Consider the following 18,458-nt stretch of genomic DNA (forward strand, 5'->3'; position numbering starts at 1 on the left):
GGTGAACCGAGAAAGAGCTACTCATAAAGTTTCTTGACAAGTGCATCTAAGTATGAAGTAAGTTTTAGTATAGCGTCATATTTCACAAAATGCCACAGATGAACTCTAAATTCGAACTGCCTATTTGGATACTAACCTAAAATATTTGTAAATTTGTCTGGAATATACAAAATTCACCTTGGGAGGCTCAGGCAATTGTCCTCAAACACAGATTATACTGGTCCAAGGAGAGGTCACATACATTAACTGACAGCAAAATTAAGTTAGGTTTCAATATGAGCACTATTGCCAACAACTACCACCTCGCACTCCCATTCAACACACAAAAAATTACAAAGGCAGATACTCTGAAGTGCAGGCTTCCATATCTGTGATGGAACTGCTTCTAACGTGAGTTAAGTCTATGTAGTGTGCACCAGGACAAGTAGCAGGCACATACTTGTTTAATCACCCTTAATGATTCTTCTAAGCAGCACTGGGACACTAGATAGAACCATATCAATGATGGGAGATAATTTTTTGTTGTTGTTCTACTTTTCTCAGTCCAAAATTTACCCAAACCAAACTTGGTAAATAATTCCACCAGATATAGTATGAATCATATGTTGATATTAACAGTTACATGTAATTACCTATTGAAACCTTGCTAAATTTCCATAACACTCATGATCGCAGACACTCATTCAGCGTTTAACAAATAATTTTAATCACCATGGCTGTTTTATATTACTTAACTAAAAAAACAGTATGTTCAATTAACTGCTACACAAAGAGCTGTGGGATAGCAATTGTTTTCCAGATCAATTATATCTTCTATCAATAGAGAAAATATTTTTAATGATTCTGAGATCTTAATTTTTTGAACATTTTTTATTTTGATATATATCCTCTAAATCCCGAAGAAACAAACAAAAACAAGTGTGGATCCAAAAATGGCTGCATGTTATATGGCATATTTCTTTGAGGAAAAAAACATAAGTTTATAATGCCTTATATGATGCTCTTTCCTGTATTAAATACCAGAACGAATTAAAGTGAAGAACACACGAAAGTAAATCCAATCAGCTACCACCACAGTAACAAAACGCCCCCTAAGCTGGTTTTTATTTTACTGATTTTCTTTGACTACTATTCTTACATTAACTGTAGGTAAAATATTAAATAAGCTTCTTACTGACTAAGAAAAAAAAAATTATCTCATTGAAATAAACTGGAAAATGATGGGTGGGGGAGAGATGTAGAGCTAATATCCTATGTTCTCAAAGCTGAAAGCAAGGTTTCTGATGTATAGTTTTAATGTTTTTAAACCAATATCGAGAAGCTAATTTTCATTATTTTAATTATAGTTAAAGTAACAAAAACCTATTTAATTCTTCACTCTAGAAAAGCACTAGAGGTCTACAGTGTATTTTAGTGCTAGAAAACAACTCACAGATAAGAATAACCCAGAGATAAGGGTTCCTCATTCCTTATTTTCCCATATGAAATTAACTCTATATTAGCTATATACCTTTTGTATGTTCAGGCCCCTCGCTACTTACTTTGCATATCATAGTAACCATTCTGTCTAGCCATAGTGATTGATCCAAACAGGGAAACACAATCCAAGCCAGCCAATCAAGTTTTCTTTCTTGGGATTTTGATTTTGAGTAGCAAGGAAGGCAATTAGTAGTTAAACATGCCTAGTGCCTAAGGAAGCATCCTAAAGAGAAAGGCCGCCAATTCGGGATGCTGAGATCCCAGGAATTGCCTTTGTTCTCAGGCCACTGAGGCTTGGCCGCTCTGCTCTTCCTTCAAACAAATTCCAATTTTACTTAAGACAGTCTCTTTCCATTGCTTGCAAAGAACCCAAATGTTTCACAAAACAAGCTCACTGTAATATAGTATGTGTACTCTCCGAGTTCACATCTTGCACTAATGATAAATGAATATTAAAATGATTAACTTCTAAATTCTAGTATTTATGCTGTCAAGAACAAAACTCTAAAACACAGTGCTGCAGGATACAGGGGTGATATAATAGTACTTACTAATTTTGTAACTGTTCTCAGTTTTTCCATGTATACTTTTTCTTCCCAATTTGATTTGAAGCCAAAGAAAGACAAGTGTTTTAAATTTTCTTTCCATGGTTCCTTAGAACCAGAGGCTGTAAAGTCCAACTCTAGATAAAGTTCAGGTCAGGAAATGTTGATAAGTGTGTTTCTAAAGAAGCTCCAAAAGTCCAGGGGAGATTAAAAAACCAAGAAGTTTGGAAAGGAATGAAATGACATTAATCTGCAAGTGACTTCTGATTCTAGTTTAGGTATTTGGTCTTCTTCCCCAAATCACTTCAACTAAGTGAGTTCCTGCTGGGAAGGAAGAGACAGAGGCAATGATCTCTCAACAGTGTTACAAATCTAAAACAATGGTGTCTCTTTTCCAGCAGCTGTAGAGGCCCAAGTGTCAAGGACAACAATTCAAGTACAGAGCCCAGAGGCATTTCTCAGGCCACTTAAGCCTCTAGAATAGTCTATGTGTCTTCTCTTTGTCCTTTTTGCTTTGAATACATGAACATTGTACCAGTCATTGAGCTCAAAATGAACATCAATCAGGAACTCAGAGATTAACCACTATGGATTAGCAGTGTAGCAATGCCTCAAACCCGAATTTCTTATCTAGAGTCTTCATGCTTCTTAGAAACCCAACAGTCCTGAAGTCAACGCCTATTGTCTGTGCTGCCTGCCTTCTTGGTAAAGACTGTCAAGACCCGTGTCTCTTTTTCCAGATGAAAAATTTCACTACTCACCAAAACTGAAACACTTGTCAATCCACAGCAATAGAGTAATTATAAACCAGGATGACTGTTCATTTATGCAAACAGTCATATAACTGCAATTAGTTTATGATTTCAAAGTAGAACAGGTTAAGTTACAACCAGTAAGTTGATCAAATTAAACTATTCAACAGTAACCAGACACACTAGATGGGAAAAGAAAACATATACTGGGTGTCTGAATTTCTTTTTAGTGAAGATATCCAAGCACACCACTCAGTTATCTTTTAAAGGCATATGATAGCTGAATCACCTTACATTATTATAGTTACCTGCCTGTTTATACACAGGTAAATGCCACAAATGGAAACCTCAGGCACCCCATTAAATTACTGTTATGAAAAAACTTACCACGATAAAAGTGGAAAGAAGCATTGCTTTGGAGGATCTTAGATTTCTAATTAAGAAGCTCTGGACTCTAGGTACCAAACTCTAATATACATACCTTCTAAACAAGGGTAAGGGATAACCAGAGGCATAGATGGGATGATCAGATAGACATGCAACCAAAAAAATGCACAAACCAATGATGCTATGCATTTGTAAATGCTTGATAACATTCATTATTATATTTATGAAGAGATTTTCTTAAAAACACTGAAATTGACCTGCAGATTTTAAGTCAAAAACAGTTTTCTTCAAAAAGGGTTGGAAAAGTTTATGGGACCTGACTTTTTTTTAAAGAATAATTTTCTTGTATTGATTTAAATATAATTGAAAGTTGCTTTAATGTAAAGAATCATCTCCTCGTGGAACCACAGAAGCCATGGGAGCTGTCCTGTGTTTCCTATTCTTTTCCATTGTCTTCACCAGGCAATATTGAATACCTACCTCAATGTCCCCTTTTCCATGGCTAAAAATATTCTAGTAGTCACCAATCTTCACATATTGGTATGTAGCTCAGCCACACTAACCTTTGGTGTCAAAATCTGACATTGTCCCCAAAAGATAGTAGAGCTGGATTTGTATCCACTTATACTAAGTAAGATACTTAATTTACCACTTCATTGGAGATTTGTTGTAGACAAGTTTTTCCTAGAGATACTTGAAATTATCCAACCAACCCACCCATTCACACCAAAATTAAAGAAACAAAATAATATTGATTAGACATCACTGAGATGAACTCATAGAATTTAAAAATTTATGCCTCAAAAGTAAAGAATATGGTATATTATATATACTAATACAATAGATTTAAATAGTGAACAACTCAGGGTACCTTCATTGACCAAACTTAAAGATCTCCTGTCCTCAGCAGAGAAAAAGTATTTACCTAAACTGCATGGCATTCAACTGAGATATGCTGAGGAAATAACACAAAAAAGAAACAAGTATTAGGTATTTATGTCCTCAAAGGCACTACAGGTAAGACAAATATAAATTACTGAAGCCTTTGAACATAATGTTACAATGTAAAAATTAATACTTAAGATACTAAGTAACAAATGTTAATACAAGGAATGCTGGTGATTCCACTTAAACTCATGCCATCACTCAATCTGTCTACGGAGATGGCAAAATAATTTACAGGAGAAGGGTTAAACTACTGAGTTCAAAAAAATTTCTAGGGATGACCCAGTCACCCAATAAATAAGTGTTGAGTATTTACTTCCTTTCTGCTTCACATAGTACTAGGTGCTATGCAAGAAAACTGAAAAGGAATAAGTCCTCTTTTTGAGGAAACATTCTAGTAGGGAAAGCAAAGTAGCCTAAGAAAGCAAGACTGAACCAAGTATCAGTGTACACTTACATATTTGGGAAATATTACAAACTATATAAAAAGCAACCTGATGGATTCAATAAAGGGTTGACATCCAAAATATATAAAGAGCTCACACACCTCAACAAACAAAAAGCAAATAATCCAATTAAAAAATGGGCACAGGATCTGAACACACTTCCCCAAAGAAGAAATTCAGATGGCCAACAGACACATGAAAAGATGCTCCACATCAGAGAAATGCAAATTAAAACCACAATGAGATACCACGTCACACCAGTAAGGATCACCACCACCCAAAAGACAAACAACAAATGTTGGCGAGGTTGTGGAGAAAGGGGAACCCTCCAACACTGCTGGTGGGAATGTAAATTAGTTCAACCATTGTGGAAAGCAATATGGAGGTTCCTCAAAAAACTAAAAATAGAAATACCATTTGACCTAGGAATTCCACTCCTAGGAATTTACCCCAAGAATGCAGCAGCCCAGTTTGAAAAAAGACTTATGCACCCCTATGTTTATTGCAGCAGTATTTACAATAGCCAAAAAATGGAAGCAACCTAAGTGTCCATCAGTAGATGAATGGATAAAGAAGATGTAGTACATATACGCAATGGAATATTATTCAGCCATAAGAAGAAAACAAATCCTACCATTTGCAACAACATGGATGGAGCTAGAGGGTATTATGCTCAGTGAAATAAGCCAGGTGGAGAAAGACAAGTATCAAATGATTTCATTCATCTGTGGAGTGTAAGAACAAAGGAAAAAAAACTGAAGGAACAAAACAGCAGCAGACTCAAGAACCCAAGAATGGACTACCAGTCACCAAAGGGAAAGGGACTGGGGAGGATGCATGGGAAGGGAGGGATAAGGGGAATAAGGGGCATTACTATTAGCAGACATAATATAGGGGGTGCCACGGGGAGGGCTGTATAACACAGAGAAGACAAGTAGTAATTCTATAGCATCTTACTATGCTGATGGACAGTGACTGTAATGGGATATGTGGGGGAGTCTTGATGATGGGGGGAGTCTAGTAAACATAATGTTGCTCATGTAATTGTAGATTAATGATAACAAACTTAAAAGAAAAAAAGCAACCTGATAGGAGACACAGAAATAACAATTGTTATAAACCTGTAAGAAGGGTTTACCTTAAATTATAATTCTCTACTATCTTTAAAAGTATGGGAAATGATTTGGGAAATAACTTTAGCCATGTAAGTTCAAGGCATTAAATAACACTGAAGTTATCCCTTTGAAATTAACTGTCAACTTTTCTTATTATTTCAAGAAAAGTCTCTGCTTGCTGCTGGTATGTCTTCTACACTTTATCACTTACTAATAGCTGGTGTCATGGCCTTCAGCAGAAACCAGCATCCAGCCACAAATTACTGTTTTTTTCATTGTTTACTTAAGTGACAGTTAATATTTTCACTTTATATCAACTTTAAAAATGGGGCTGTAGTGGGAGACATAAAGAAAAGGAATACTGTTCTAGCTATTCCTGATTACAGGCAACTTCACGCTAGTCACTGTAACCAAGACTACCCAGCTTGCTTTCTCCAAGAACAACAAATAAGCTCTTGCTTAAGGCCTGGAAGAAACTGCAGTAGTTAAAATCTTGGGAGTTTCTACTCAACAAAATAAAGGAAATAAAGTTTAAGAGTTTATTTTGAGAGGATTGGGGTGGGGCGAAAACAGTAATCAGCTTCCTTTCCTTCAACTGTTTGTAAAGTATCGCCAGGGTGGAGATGAAAGATACTAGTATCTTCCCAAAACTTGTTTATGTAGTAGTTGTATACTATATTATAAAAGCTTCTTGTGGGTGCAATCCCTGTCTTTTTCATCTGTTTAACTCTGGGGCTAATGGTTCCCTTGGTACTCATGTGATTGGTGGATGACTAAACTGGGCCTGGAGTTGGTCCTATACTTAACTCTTCTTTCGTAGAAGACATATCGATTTAAAATAAAGGCATCAGCATGCCTATCCTCTGATGCAAGCTCTACACACTCATTTATGGATCTAGAGCATCTACCAAGTTAGAAGTAACTCCCTATCACTCCTGAATTTGAGATATAGGCCTTAAGTGTTATTATGATGAAAATTCCACTAGTTTTGCATCTATTCTTTCTGAAAAGGCATTTTACATATTAATATATACTTAGATGCAATGTCAATTTTTCTTTTAAAAACTGTATTTGATGTTGGAAGAAATTTCTTATTTTATGATTCCATTGTTGAAATATGATATATTATGTGTATACCACTTCTGGAGAAACAATCTGTATAAAATTTGTGTTTATGGCACAAGTATGACAAAAAGTAGATTAAACTAACAAAGTACATATTCTCCTCATAATACACCAAAAACTTAATCAAGCCAGGCAATTCAATCAAAATAGCTTTCCTAATGTTGACTTTTCCCAGCTCTCTATACACATTCATTAGGTATTTGAACATTCCATATTCTTCCACTTCTAAGCCAGGAGAACTTCATTAAGTGGATGCCAGCTTATGAGGAGAGGACTGACCAAATAATATAAAGTTACCAAGGTGAATCACAAGCATTATGTTTAAAAATCTCTTTGTTCCTTATCTACTTTCACTAACAAGATTAATAAGAATTCTTCTAATGATGAGCTCTCAAGTCACTAGAATATAAAGATCTTAGAATTATATAAGGGAGGTTAACGGGTCAAAAGTGTACAAATGAGGCAAGTCTGCTTATGTTTCTCCTCTATATTCAGCTAACATTTTAAAGCCAAACTTGGCTCCTTCTCAATAACTTCCCTCTAGACTTTTCATGGGCATCAGATTACATTGGTCCACCACCCCCTTCAAGACTACTTCCACAGTAACACAGTAATACCTGCTCCATTCTACAAACTAATTCTACTATTTTTCAAAGGGATATTAAAATTGATTATCTTTTAGAATAAATGCTATAATGGTTCATTCCCCAAACCTTCTTATAACCCATAATGTAGCTCAATCTCACATAAGGAAGATGTCAGGAATGACAGTGAAGGGGACAAACAGGCCTCAACCTGTCTCTCCTACCCAACAAGAGTTAGGCAGTCTCATACTTTTTTCCCCACTACATGACCAGATCTGATTTTAAGACAAAAAGAAGGTGAAGGCTGGGCTTCTGGAGCAGCTTCCTAAGGCAATGTGGGGCAGAATTCAATGGCAACACCTTTAGACATGCCATTAAGTAAGGTATGTGTGTTGCCAGAGGGGTGGAGAAACATAAGTTTGGAAGCCGAAGGGAAGTGATGGCACCACTAGTGATAATGCTTAGAGGCAACTAGTGCAACAGCTATCTCAGCCTAAGGAATGGCAGGATGAAATCTGTGTGCAAAAAAAACAAAGTCAGGAATGTCTGCATTTAGCTTTTTATGTACCTGTGATTACCATATTTCTACATGCTGAAATGGTATTCAGTTTTGGGTAAAAGCTTCCTATTGTGGGCCTGCTAACCTGTTAGAACATATGCAGCATGGCATCATCTTACCATGTTCAGGAAGAACTATTCTTGTGCCATAAAGACAGCAGTTAACTTCAAATAACACATTACAAATTATTTTCAAAGTGGCTATTGCTCAACCATTTTCAATTTTGCAACTGGTAATAGTTATCGAAGAACCTTTACAAAAGGCTTCTTCAAAGCAAGCAACAAATACGGGAAGAAAACACTGAAAACCACGTGTTTCCCAGTAGGAAGTACATTACCATTTCATTTCCCGAAAGTTCACGTTCGATGTGGGCTCGTAAAATATAAATATTTCTAAATAACAGATTTGACATCCACGTATTTACTTGCCTCACTTGTGAAAGGACTGGAATTCCCTTCTGTGGGACCAACAAGTAAAAATAACTTCCCCTTAATATTATTAAACGGGGTACGCTGTTAAATTCCGGGGCCATTAAACAGCCGAAAGCCCAGAGGTGGGTTCTCACGTCAACAATGTGGGCCATAGGAGGTAAAGGTCTGCACGCTGGGGTCCTGTAGGTGGGGGAAGCGGTGAACCTGGAATTGAAGGGCGGTTTGGAACAATCCACTCCCACCGGGTCCCCCGGGGTAGGTGGACGATGGGAAGGTCCTGCGTCGGGTGCAGGCCTCGGGCGGCAGCTCCTCGAACTCAGACCTAATACCCTTCACCCCTGCCCAGTCCTGGGGTTGAGCGCTGGCCTCCATACCGAAAACTGCCATTCCCGAAGCATCGCGCATCTCTCAAAGCCTTTGGTCAGCCCGCGTTTTCCTCCAGGGCTACCCAACCGCTCAGCCCAAGACCTCAGGTCAGGGATCTCCGACCCCCCATCATTTCTCCAGATCGCCTCAGTTCAGAGCAAAAGAGAACCTCAAGGTGACACCTTAATTTGGACAGAGGATCGGGGTTCAGGGCCCGCTCCCCGTCAGAGCCCAGTCGCCTCACCTGGCAGCGGCACACGATGTCGGCGTCCTGCGCCAGCAGATCCACCACCTTCCCTTTGCCTTCGTCGCCCCACTGCGCGCCGAGCACAACGGTCACCCGGTTCCCTCTGGACCGCGCCCTGGGGCCGCCGTAGTTGCCGTTGGGCACGGAGGATGCCGCCGAGTGACTCTCGGCCAACGCCATGGCTCCAGCAACGCGCGGAGAGCAGACAGAGGCGCGGGCTGCGAGGAGTGCGAGAACTCAACGGCCCTGCGGCCGCCAGCCACATGCAGAGGAAGGGGGAGCCAGAGCCGGCCCCGCCCTCCGGCCAAGCCCCGCCCCGCGCTCCGCGGAGCCCTCTCAGTGGGGGACCATGGCTGCCCTGCGCAGGCCGGCGGCAGCTGCACCCCGGGAGGAAGACGCCCGGGCAGCGGCAACTGCCACCACCGGGGACGGACGCCACGCCCCTCCGCGGCCTGGCGCGCCTCTCCGCGAGCTCTGCGAGCGGGGTCGGGGGCAGGGCTTGGCGCGCGGTTCCTCCGACGCCCCGCCTCCGCCCGTGCGCCAGTTTTTCAACCCGGCAGGCGTGGAGGGGCGCGCTGGAGCGTCGGACCGCAACTCCCGGCATGCAACGCTCCGGCTGCCGCGAATTGGGGTGGTGCCAGGGTGTCTGCCAGCGACAGGAGGCAGCCTCTGCAAGTGTTCATTTTAGAATTCTTTTTTAATGATTTGTTTTTGTTAAGGGATGAGATAGTGTGTACGAAATACAAAGGGTGGAATTGCAAAATATAAATGGGATGAAATTGGAACGTATAGGTAGAGAATTGAAAAGTAAAGTTCTAGAAGTAAGAACACAGATGGGGCAGGGATCAAAAAAGGCAAACTAAAGTAATAAGGTAGAGGACATTAGATCTTAAAACCTAGAGATCGAGTAGAGTCCTAACCATTCTCATTTTACACATTAGTAGCAGAGTCTCAGAGAGGAGGAGTGAATTAATGAATGTCATTTAGTGTATGCCAGGTATGGAAATGCATTTACCTCTTAATTACCACAACCGTATGAGGTAGGTAATACTATCTTACCCTTATTTTACAGGATTTAAAAGTTAGTTGACTTACTCTAGTACCAGCTGAGTTGGTACACAGGCAGTCAATGCAGAGCCCAGGCCCTTTCTGTGTATTTCACTCTTAGTGTATCATCTGCACCTAGATTCTGGAGTTTACCTACTACTGAGCTAATGCTCTCCCAGTTGCCACACAGATTAACTGTGACATCTAATTCTGATATAAAGTCGCTTTGGAAAAAAAGTGGGAATAGAATCGCATTAAATAAAGTCTCCCAAATCACAGTCACATTCTTTCCTGGTCCCTAGAGCGCATTTTAGTATTTTACTATCTTTATTCAATGACTCATTAAGTCAGTAAACATGGAGATCCTACTACAAACTAAGATGTTATTGGGCAATGACGACACAAGGAGGAATAAAGATATAATGGCAACCCTCAAGTATTCAGATTGCCAGGTTACTACCACAAATAAACATACATTATAATGCTATGTGATAACTTTGGTGTTTGTCTTGGGTTTACCACAAAATTACAAACTCCTTTGTAAATCAGAATGCTGTCGTATTTCTTTGTATGCAAGTCCACGACATAGTGTTGAGCATAAAGTAGGTGCTCAATAAGCACACGTTGCATGTTGTTTGTTGCTGTTGAGCATAAAAATCGTTTATGGAGTGCCTGTTCCCTGGAAAGCATTGCCAGATAGGTATTTGCTGACGCAGTGTTTTTATACAGTCAGAACGACCATGGGGCTAAAACATACACTAACTTAAAAGTTTCACCTTCATTCAGTCAACTCGGATTTTCCGAAGTGGTTTTGTGATTTCACTTCAAAAAAAAAAAGAACAGTTTTGCCGCTCCTCAAAACTGGTTTAGGTTTTGGACCCCAGCAGATGTCTTCGCGGCTGGGGAGTGCTGCGGGGCTGGCGCGCGTTGCCGGGATTGGCGCGCACGCGTATTCGCCCGCGCTGCAGGTGAGCGCGACCAGAGCACCCGGGAGCGCGCGAGGCCCGAGCGTTTGGGCGGAGGCTCACCCGGCGCCATGTCGTGCTGGGTGGTGGCTGCCGTGCTCTCGTGGCTTACCTGCTGCGGCTCGGCCCTGTGGAGGTAGAGATCCCGGTCGCGGCCTGGTACACCGGGCGGGGGTCGCCCTGGGGCAGAGCAGGCGGGACCTACCCGGCGCCTCAGTGCCCCGGGACCACCCGCCTCGTCCCACAGCTGCCCCCACACACGCGGCTGCGCCCCGCACTCCCTGCCGAGTTTTCAATGAAAGGGCGGAAAATGAGGGGACGCGGTTAGGACCTTGCTCCTCTAGGGTCGTGGTAACTTCACGTCGCTGTCCAGAGGACAACTGAGCCCCGGGAGTCCCTGAACTCGTTTCCTCCCGCTGCGCTCCTCTAATGCCAAACGGGAACCAAAGAGCTGCGGCGTTGGGGCCGCCCTTCATTGGGATAACTAATTAGTGGTGGTGTATGCTAGCTGGTCCTAGTTTAGAGGTTTGTCAGAAAGTGCTTTAAAAAATGTAAACACTGTACAAATGTAAGGAAATGTAATTCCTGTATAAAGTGAGGGGGTTTGGAGAATGAAAACTAAAGTTCTGCAAGAGCTCAATGCAAGTTTGATTTTTGTTCAGTATTCGGTAACTGCTGAATTGGAAAGTATATCAAAATACTTTAGAAAGTTTTTCGATATAGGTTAAAAGTGATAAACCAGAAAAATCACATTCGGCGAATCTAATGTTTAAGGGAGGTTTTGCTATAACAATAATTATTACCTTCTGACATTAAGATGTAAGAATGCCAGCAATAAATCAAACCAGGGCAGGTCAATGGACAAATGGACAGATCAAAAAGAATGAGAGGAGCCCTTGGAAAGGGTCCATGAAATAATGACTAAGAGCAGAAATGGGATTCAGACAGAACTTTGTAAGCCTTCATTTCCTCTATAAAATGGAAGATAAAACCTATCTCATGGGGTTGTGAGGCTTGAATGCAGTGGTATAGTTAAAGCTCTCGGTACACGCCTGGCAAACAGTCAATCAAATAACGGCAGCTGATATTAAGGATGACCTGTGAACTCAAAGAGTTTATGAACATTGTTATCTTGACCAGAAGTCACCAAACCTTTCCATATAGGATCAGATAGTATATATTTTGAGCTTTTCAGGCAATACAATCTATGTTCTAACTACTATGCCGTGGTAGGAGAAAGCAAACCCCAACCACTGTAAACCAAGGGGCGTGGCTGTATGCCAATAAAAATTTATTTACAAAAACAGGTGGAATCTGGCCCACAGGACACAATTTGAGAACCCCTGGTCTAAATTCGTAACTGAAGGAAACGCAACATTTTAGTCACAGGTTAGTGAAGACAAAAGATGTTGTCTTATCCCATGGTAGTCACAGACTCCCTGGATTTTATTTCTTAGTAAGGTTCTTTATTGTTAGCTTTTGAGCATGGGGAAATGGAGAATTCGGAGGTTGATGTCATATTTAAGAAATCCGTCCCTGCCCCAAGGTCAAAGAGATATCTAAATTTTCTGAGTATTAACATTCTGTTTTTGACATTTCTTATCCCAATGGAATTGGTTTTCTTACATGATCTTAGGAACGCAATTACTTCGTTTTCCTTATGAATATAGATCCATTTTCTATCCACATTTACTGAATGCCCCCTTTTCCTCTATTGATCTGACATGTCACCTCTGTCCTATACAAAACTTCAATATGGACATATATTTGGGTTTATGACACTACTTCTGAGTTTACTGTTCTGCTGTATATTATCATTGGCTGGTTTGTTGCTGTGCCAATACCACAGCATCCTAATTATTGTAACTTCGTAGCAGGTGATGCTGTCTAGTGGGCAGGTCTTTGCCTCCCTGTTCTTCTCCAGAAGTGCCCTGGTCATTCTTGGATCTTTACCGTTTCACATAAATAGTAAAATCAGATTATCATGTACCATGAAAAGCTCTTTTAGGATTTTGATTGGAATTGCAATGAATCTGTACAACACTCTGGGGAGAAATGGCATCTTTATGAATATTAAATCTTCCTCTTCAATGAATGTTGTGTCTCTCTATTTAGATCTTCTGTATAAAGGGGCTCTGTTTCGTCCTTTTTAATCCTATGTTTCTAATTTATTCTTCTAATTGCACTGGCTATGACCTCCAATACACTGTTGGATAGAAATGGTAATAATGGCATCCTTCTCTAATTCCAGATTTTAAGGGGGTGGTACTAGTGTCTCCCCATTTAGGATATTGTTTGCTCTGGGTGTTCTGCAGATACTCATTATAATGGTTAAGCAAGTTTCCTGGCATTTGGGATTTACTCTGATTTTTAAATTATGAATTTATGTGAAATTTTATCATGTATTTTCATCTATCAAAATAATTGTAATTTTTCTCTTTAGTATGTGTGATGAGTTTCATTTGTAGACTTTTCTAATGAAATAATCTTTATATACATAGGATAAATCCAACTTGGTCATGGTTTATTATCTCTTCATGCCCTACTGTGTTCAGTTTTCAAATATTTTCTTTAGGATTTTTATATCTGTATTTTTCTTTTTCATGTTTCAGTTTGGTTTTTATATCAGTGTTACACTAGCTTTACGAAATGAGTTGAAGAATATTATCTCTTTTTCAGTTCTTTGGAAGAGTTTGTGTAGGATTGGGATAATTTATTTCTTGAAATTCGTGATAGGACTCATGTAAACGCTTTGAGCCCAGTGTTTTAGGGGAGAATTTAAGCTACTGCTTGAAATCTAGGCTTATAGAATTATTTAGGCCTTTTAATTTTTGACTCGGTTTTTGTAATATATATTATATATATTACAATGTAGACTTCCACATGATTTTTCAAAATTGGCACATAATTTTAAATATTTCCTTATCTTTTCACTCCTTTTTTGTAATTATAGTCCCTTTCCATTAATATTACATAACTGTATCTACTTTCTCTTTTTGTCTCTGTCAATCTTGTCATAAGCTTATCTGCTTTACTTATTGCTGTATTTTTGTTTTCTATTGATTTTGCTTTCATTATTATCCTTCTATTTTTCTTGGGCTTATTCTGATACTCTCTCTCACATCTTAAGCCAGATATTTAGCTAATAGTGTTTAGTCTTTATTCTTTTCTAATATGAGATTTAAAGATATCAGTATTCCACATTGTACTGCTTTGCTGTATCCCATAAGAAATGATATGTAATCATTTCATTATCATTTACTTCTAGCTGTTTTTAACTTTCATTATTTCTTCTATAGCCCTTGAATCATTTAGCAGTTTGTTTTTTAACTACTGTGATATAATGAGTTATAAAAAATGACCAAAGAAATTTGATCATTTATATGACCAAATGTGTATTTCCCAGGTATATTTGGTCTTCATCTACAGTTCTGAAAACACTGCAGAGTCTTAAAGGTGAAACAGGTGTTTTGTCATATTAATGAGAGACTTTTGGACCCCCACCCAAGGGCAGGGGCTGGAGGTTTAGTCAGTCATGACTATGCAGTGAAACCCTCTCAAAACATGGGAAGAGAGCTGGCACTCTTGCTCTGGTTTGCCTTCTCTGCTCAGTTAGATCTTGCTTCTTGGTCAGAGAGAGCTTCTATGCTTGGGGAACCCAAAATGCCTCCACCTGCCACTGAGCCAGGCCCCAAGCTCCACGAGGATAGAAGCTTCTTTATTTCGGACCTTGCCCTATCTCTCTTCATCTGGCTGTTAACTTGTATCCTTTGTGGTATCCTTTATTAAACTGGTAAACTGAAGTGTTTTCCTCCTGAGTTCTGTGAGTCGCTCTAACAAATTAATGGAACCTAAGGAGGAGGTCGTGGGAACCTCCAATCTGTAGCCGGTAGGTCAGAAGCACAGGTTGTGGGGCTTGCGACCAGCATCTGGAGTGGGGGGTGGAGGGCACTCTTGTAGGACAGACCCCTTAACGTAAGAATCTGGTGCTGTCTTTGGGCAGATAGCATCAGAATTGAGCTGAGTTTTCCAACACCCTGCTGGTGTTCAAGAATTGCTTGGTGTAAGTGTGTGGGAAGGACCCCCCCCCCAAATATTTACACACATTGGAATCGGGTCTGGGTACCGGAATGAAGTTTTACTACTATTACTGCTGTGTATAATATTGTTACTGTTACACACATACGTAGGGAAGAAATACACCATCTCATTTGGTGTCAGAGATGTAACAACTACAAATACATAAAGATTATTATTTTTTTTTATTTATAACTTCTCCATTAATTACATAATCAGACAGCAGTGTCCATGTGTGACCTGATATTTGAAATTTGTTGAGGCTTGTTTTATGGCCTAATAGATTATCAGTTTTTACAAATGTCCAATGTATGCTTGAAAAGAATGTTTTGTCATGCCCCTGTTGGCACACACTTGTAATGAATTGATCTTCATTGCTCCTGAAAATACCTTTTGCTTAAAGTTTTTTCTTTCTTATATTAATATATTCAATGAAGTTGGACTTTCTGTGAGTGAGAATCCTCTGCTTCCTACAATATATGGTTGTCAAACATGAATAGGTTAGCACATGTTTCTGTCAGAAGCCCAAGAGTATGACCTATCTAGGACCAATTCCTGGATAGATATAGTAGGATCAATTGTGGATTTTAGAGAAAATGATTTACCCAGAGAATATATTCTTTAGGCTGGATGGGGAAACAGAAAGGGATGTTAGGAAGGAACTTACCTCTTGGGAAATGAAGGGAAAGGGAAAGGTCAAGAATTCTCTTTGATTTTGAAGAACTGGTACAGTAGGAATACACCAGAGAGAATAGGAAAAATACATTCTTGTGGTCCATAAGTGAGATAACAATGCTCTTTTCATTAAAAAGTAGTATCAGCATATGGTCCATCTGTACACCCCATACCTATAGTCCTCCCAGATCCATTGCCAACAATAATACATTAAATATTTGACATAATTAAGGAACCAAGGATAAGGTGTTATTGTAGCTATCTGTGATGAAATTAATGAACTAAATATGACCTCTTTGGCTACTGATGATACCTCCATACCCTGCCACCAGGCCTAGTGTGAGTGGGAAGCTGATGAAGGAGCAGGTGGGGTAAAGGGTTTGCCAGGAAAGGTAATTTAACCAGTTGGCTACCAGATTTTATTCACAATTAAATTGCATATTTTAATTTTGTAAATTGAAATACGAAATCTGCTACTTGTGTTATTCTTCTGTCTGTCTTATATAATGAAAGGGGTCTTAGATTTATAAGAAGGGGGAGGTGGTTCATACTTGCTTGAAAAAAAGCCTTTGATGAAGATACATTTCATTTTAATTAATAGGGATATATAAAAATACATGAACATATTTTCATATTTGATCTATATACTGTATACATACAAAATGTTTGATTATATTGGCGACTGACATCTCTTCATTAAGGCTTGTATAATTCGGCTAAAGGAGTTACATAGTGATATTACAGCAATTTCACAGGCACATAGATGCAGAAATTGCCTCTGATTTAAGATTTTAGGGATGGAGTAACACCAGTGGCAATTAGGTGTGTAACACAGATATGGAATACATTTTTGAAGCAAAGGACAGGTGAAAAAATTTTAAGATGATGCTTTATGGTAGCTACTGACCACATGTGGCTTTTGAATACTTGAAATGTGCTTAGTCCAAATTGAGATGTCTCGTAAGTGTAATACACACACCAGATTTTGAAAAATTAGTTCAAGAAAAAGTGTAGAATATTTCATTACTAATTATTTTATATTGATTACATGTTGAATAAGATATATTACTAAAACCCATTTCACTTGTTTCTTGTTTCTTCTTTCTCTTTTAATGTGGCTATTAAAAATTTTTAATTACATAGTTAGCTCATATTGTATTTCTACTGGACAGTGCTGCTTTAGATAGATCATGTAAACAAAAATTAAAATACCCTGGACAACAGAAATGGTAATGAACAAGGACTCACAGAAAATTGCTCTTTAGTGTTTCAAATAAATACTGTTTTTCGTGTATTCATTATTTTAACTAAATAAGTGAAGGAGGTAGAGCCAATATACAACAGTTTTCATCCTAAAAACAAAAACAAGATGTAGAAGTATTTATTTCTCATTATAATGTCTTCAGTTACTGGGAAAACCCAAACATACCTTGAATGGTGGGTAGAGGTCACTGATATGCCCAGGTTTAGCCTTGTCTACATGTTCCAGGAAGGTGCTTGAGCAGAAATGTAAAGCTCTTGGCAGACTAGGGGTGCTCAGACCAAGTATAGAATACCTCTTATTTGGAGGAGAAATTAGTTTTAATATTCATGTGTATTTAGTTATTATTGGTTTCAGGTGTACAACATAGTGATTCGACAGTTACCTACATTGTTAAATGCTTACCCCAACTAGTGTAGTTATTATCTGTCAATATAGCAAGATGTTACAGAACTATTGGCTATATTCTTTATTCTGTACTTTCATACCCATGACTAATATATATTACAATTAAAATTTTGTGCCTCTTTATTCTTGTCATCTTTTTTATCCACCCATCCCAACCTCTCCCTCATGGTAACCACTAGTCACTTCTGTTTTGTTTGTTCTGTTTTGTTTTTAGATTCCACATATAAGTGAAATTATATGATATTTGTCTTACTCTCCCTGGCTTATTTCACTTACAAATATACTCTTCAGGTCCACCATGTTGTTGCAAATGAAAGGATTTCTTTCTTTTTTCTGGCTGATTATTCTATTGTGTATATGTACCACCACTTTTTTTTTAAATTAAGGTATCATTGATATACAATCTTATGAAGGTTTCACATGAACAACATTGTGGTTTCAGCATTCACCCATATTATCAAGTCCTCCTCCACCCCATTGCAATCACTGTCCATCAGCATAATAAGATGCTATAGAGTCATTACTTATCTTCCCCATGCTATACTGCCTTCCCTGTGACCTACCTATATTGTATGTGTACCACATCTTTATCCATTCATCTACTGATGGACACTGGTTGCTTCCATATTTTGGCTATTGTAAATAATGAGGTGATAAACATAAGGGTGTGAACATCTTTACAAATCAGAGATTTTGTGTTCTTTGGGTAAATTCCTAGGAGTGGAGTTACTGAGTTGTGTGGTATTTCTATTTTTAGTTTTTTGAGGAACCTCCATACTGCATTCCATAGTGGGTCTACCAATTACCATTCCTACCAACAGTGTAGGAAGATCCTCACCAATATTTGCTATTTCTAGATTTTTGGACAGATCCCATTCTCACTGGTGTGTAGTGATATCTTGCTGTGGTTTGGATTTGCATTTGCCTGATGATTAGTGATGTGAAGCATCCTTTCATGTGCCTGTTGGCCATTTGTATATCTTCTTTGGGAAAATGTCTATGCAGGTTCTCTTCCCATTTTTTAAATTAAGGTATTATTGATAT

The 18,458-nt window shown here is 39.0% G+C and overlaps 2 protein-coding genes across 2 annotated transcripts in view; one reads left to right on the plus strand and one right to left on the minus strand.

Moving 5' to 3' along the window:
- Positions 1 to 9,406, minus strand: part of ADSS2 (adenylosuccinate synthase 2) — a 54,291-nt gene extending 44,885 nt beyond the window's left edge. Inside the window, exon 1 of the mRNA XM_036931458.2 lies at positions 8,979 to 9,406. Coding sequence (XP_036787353.2) covers positions 8,979 to 9,161 — 183 coding nt within the window. The 5' untranslated portion in view covers positions 9,162 to 9,406. The remainder of the gene's footprint in view (positions 1 to 8,978) is intronic.
- CATSPERE (catsper channel auxiliary subunit epsilon) overlaps positions 9,160 to 18,458 on the plus strand; it is a 153,466-nt gene continuing 144,167 nt past the window's right edge. Inside the window, exons 1-2 of the mRNA XM_057508224.1 lie at positions 9,160 to 9,612; positions 11,013 to 11,129. Of these exons, the coding sequence (XP_057364207.1) occupies positions 9,160 to 9,612; positions 11,013 to 11,129 (570 nt within the window). The remainder of the gene's footprint in view (positions 9,613 to 11,012; positions 11,130 to 18,458) is intronic.

This window comes from Manis pentadactyla, chromosome 9 (assembly GCF_030020395.1).
Source record: "Manis pentadactyla isolate mManPen7 chromosome 9, mManPen7.hap1, whole genome shotgun sequence".
NCBI classification, from domain to species: Eukaryota; Metazoa; Chordata; class Mammalia; order Pholidota; family Manidae; genus Manis; species Manis pentadactyla.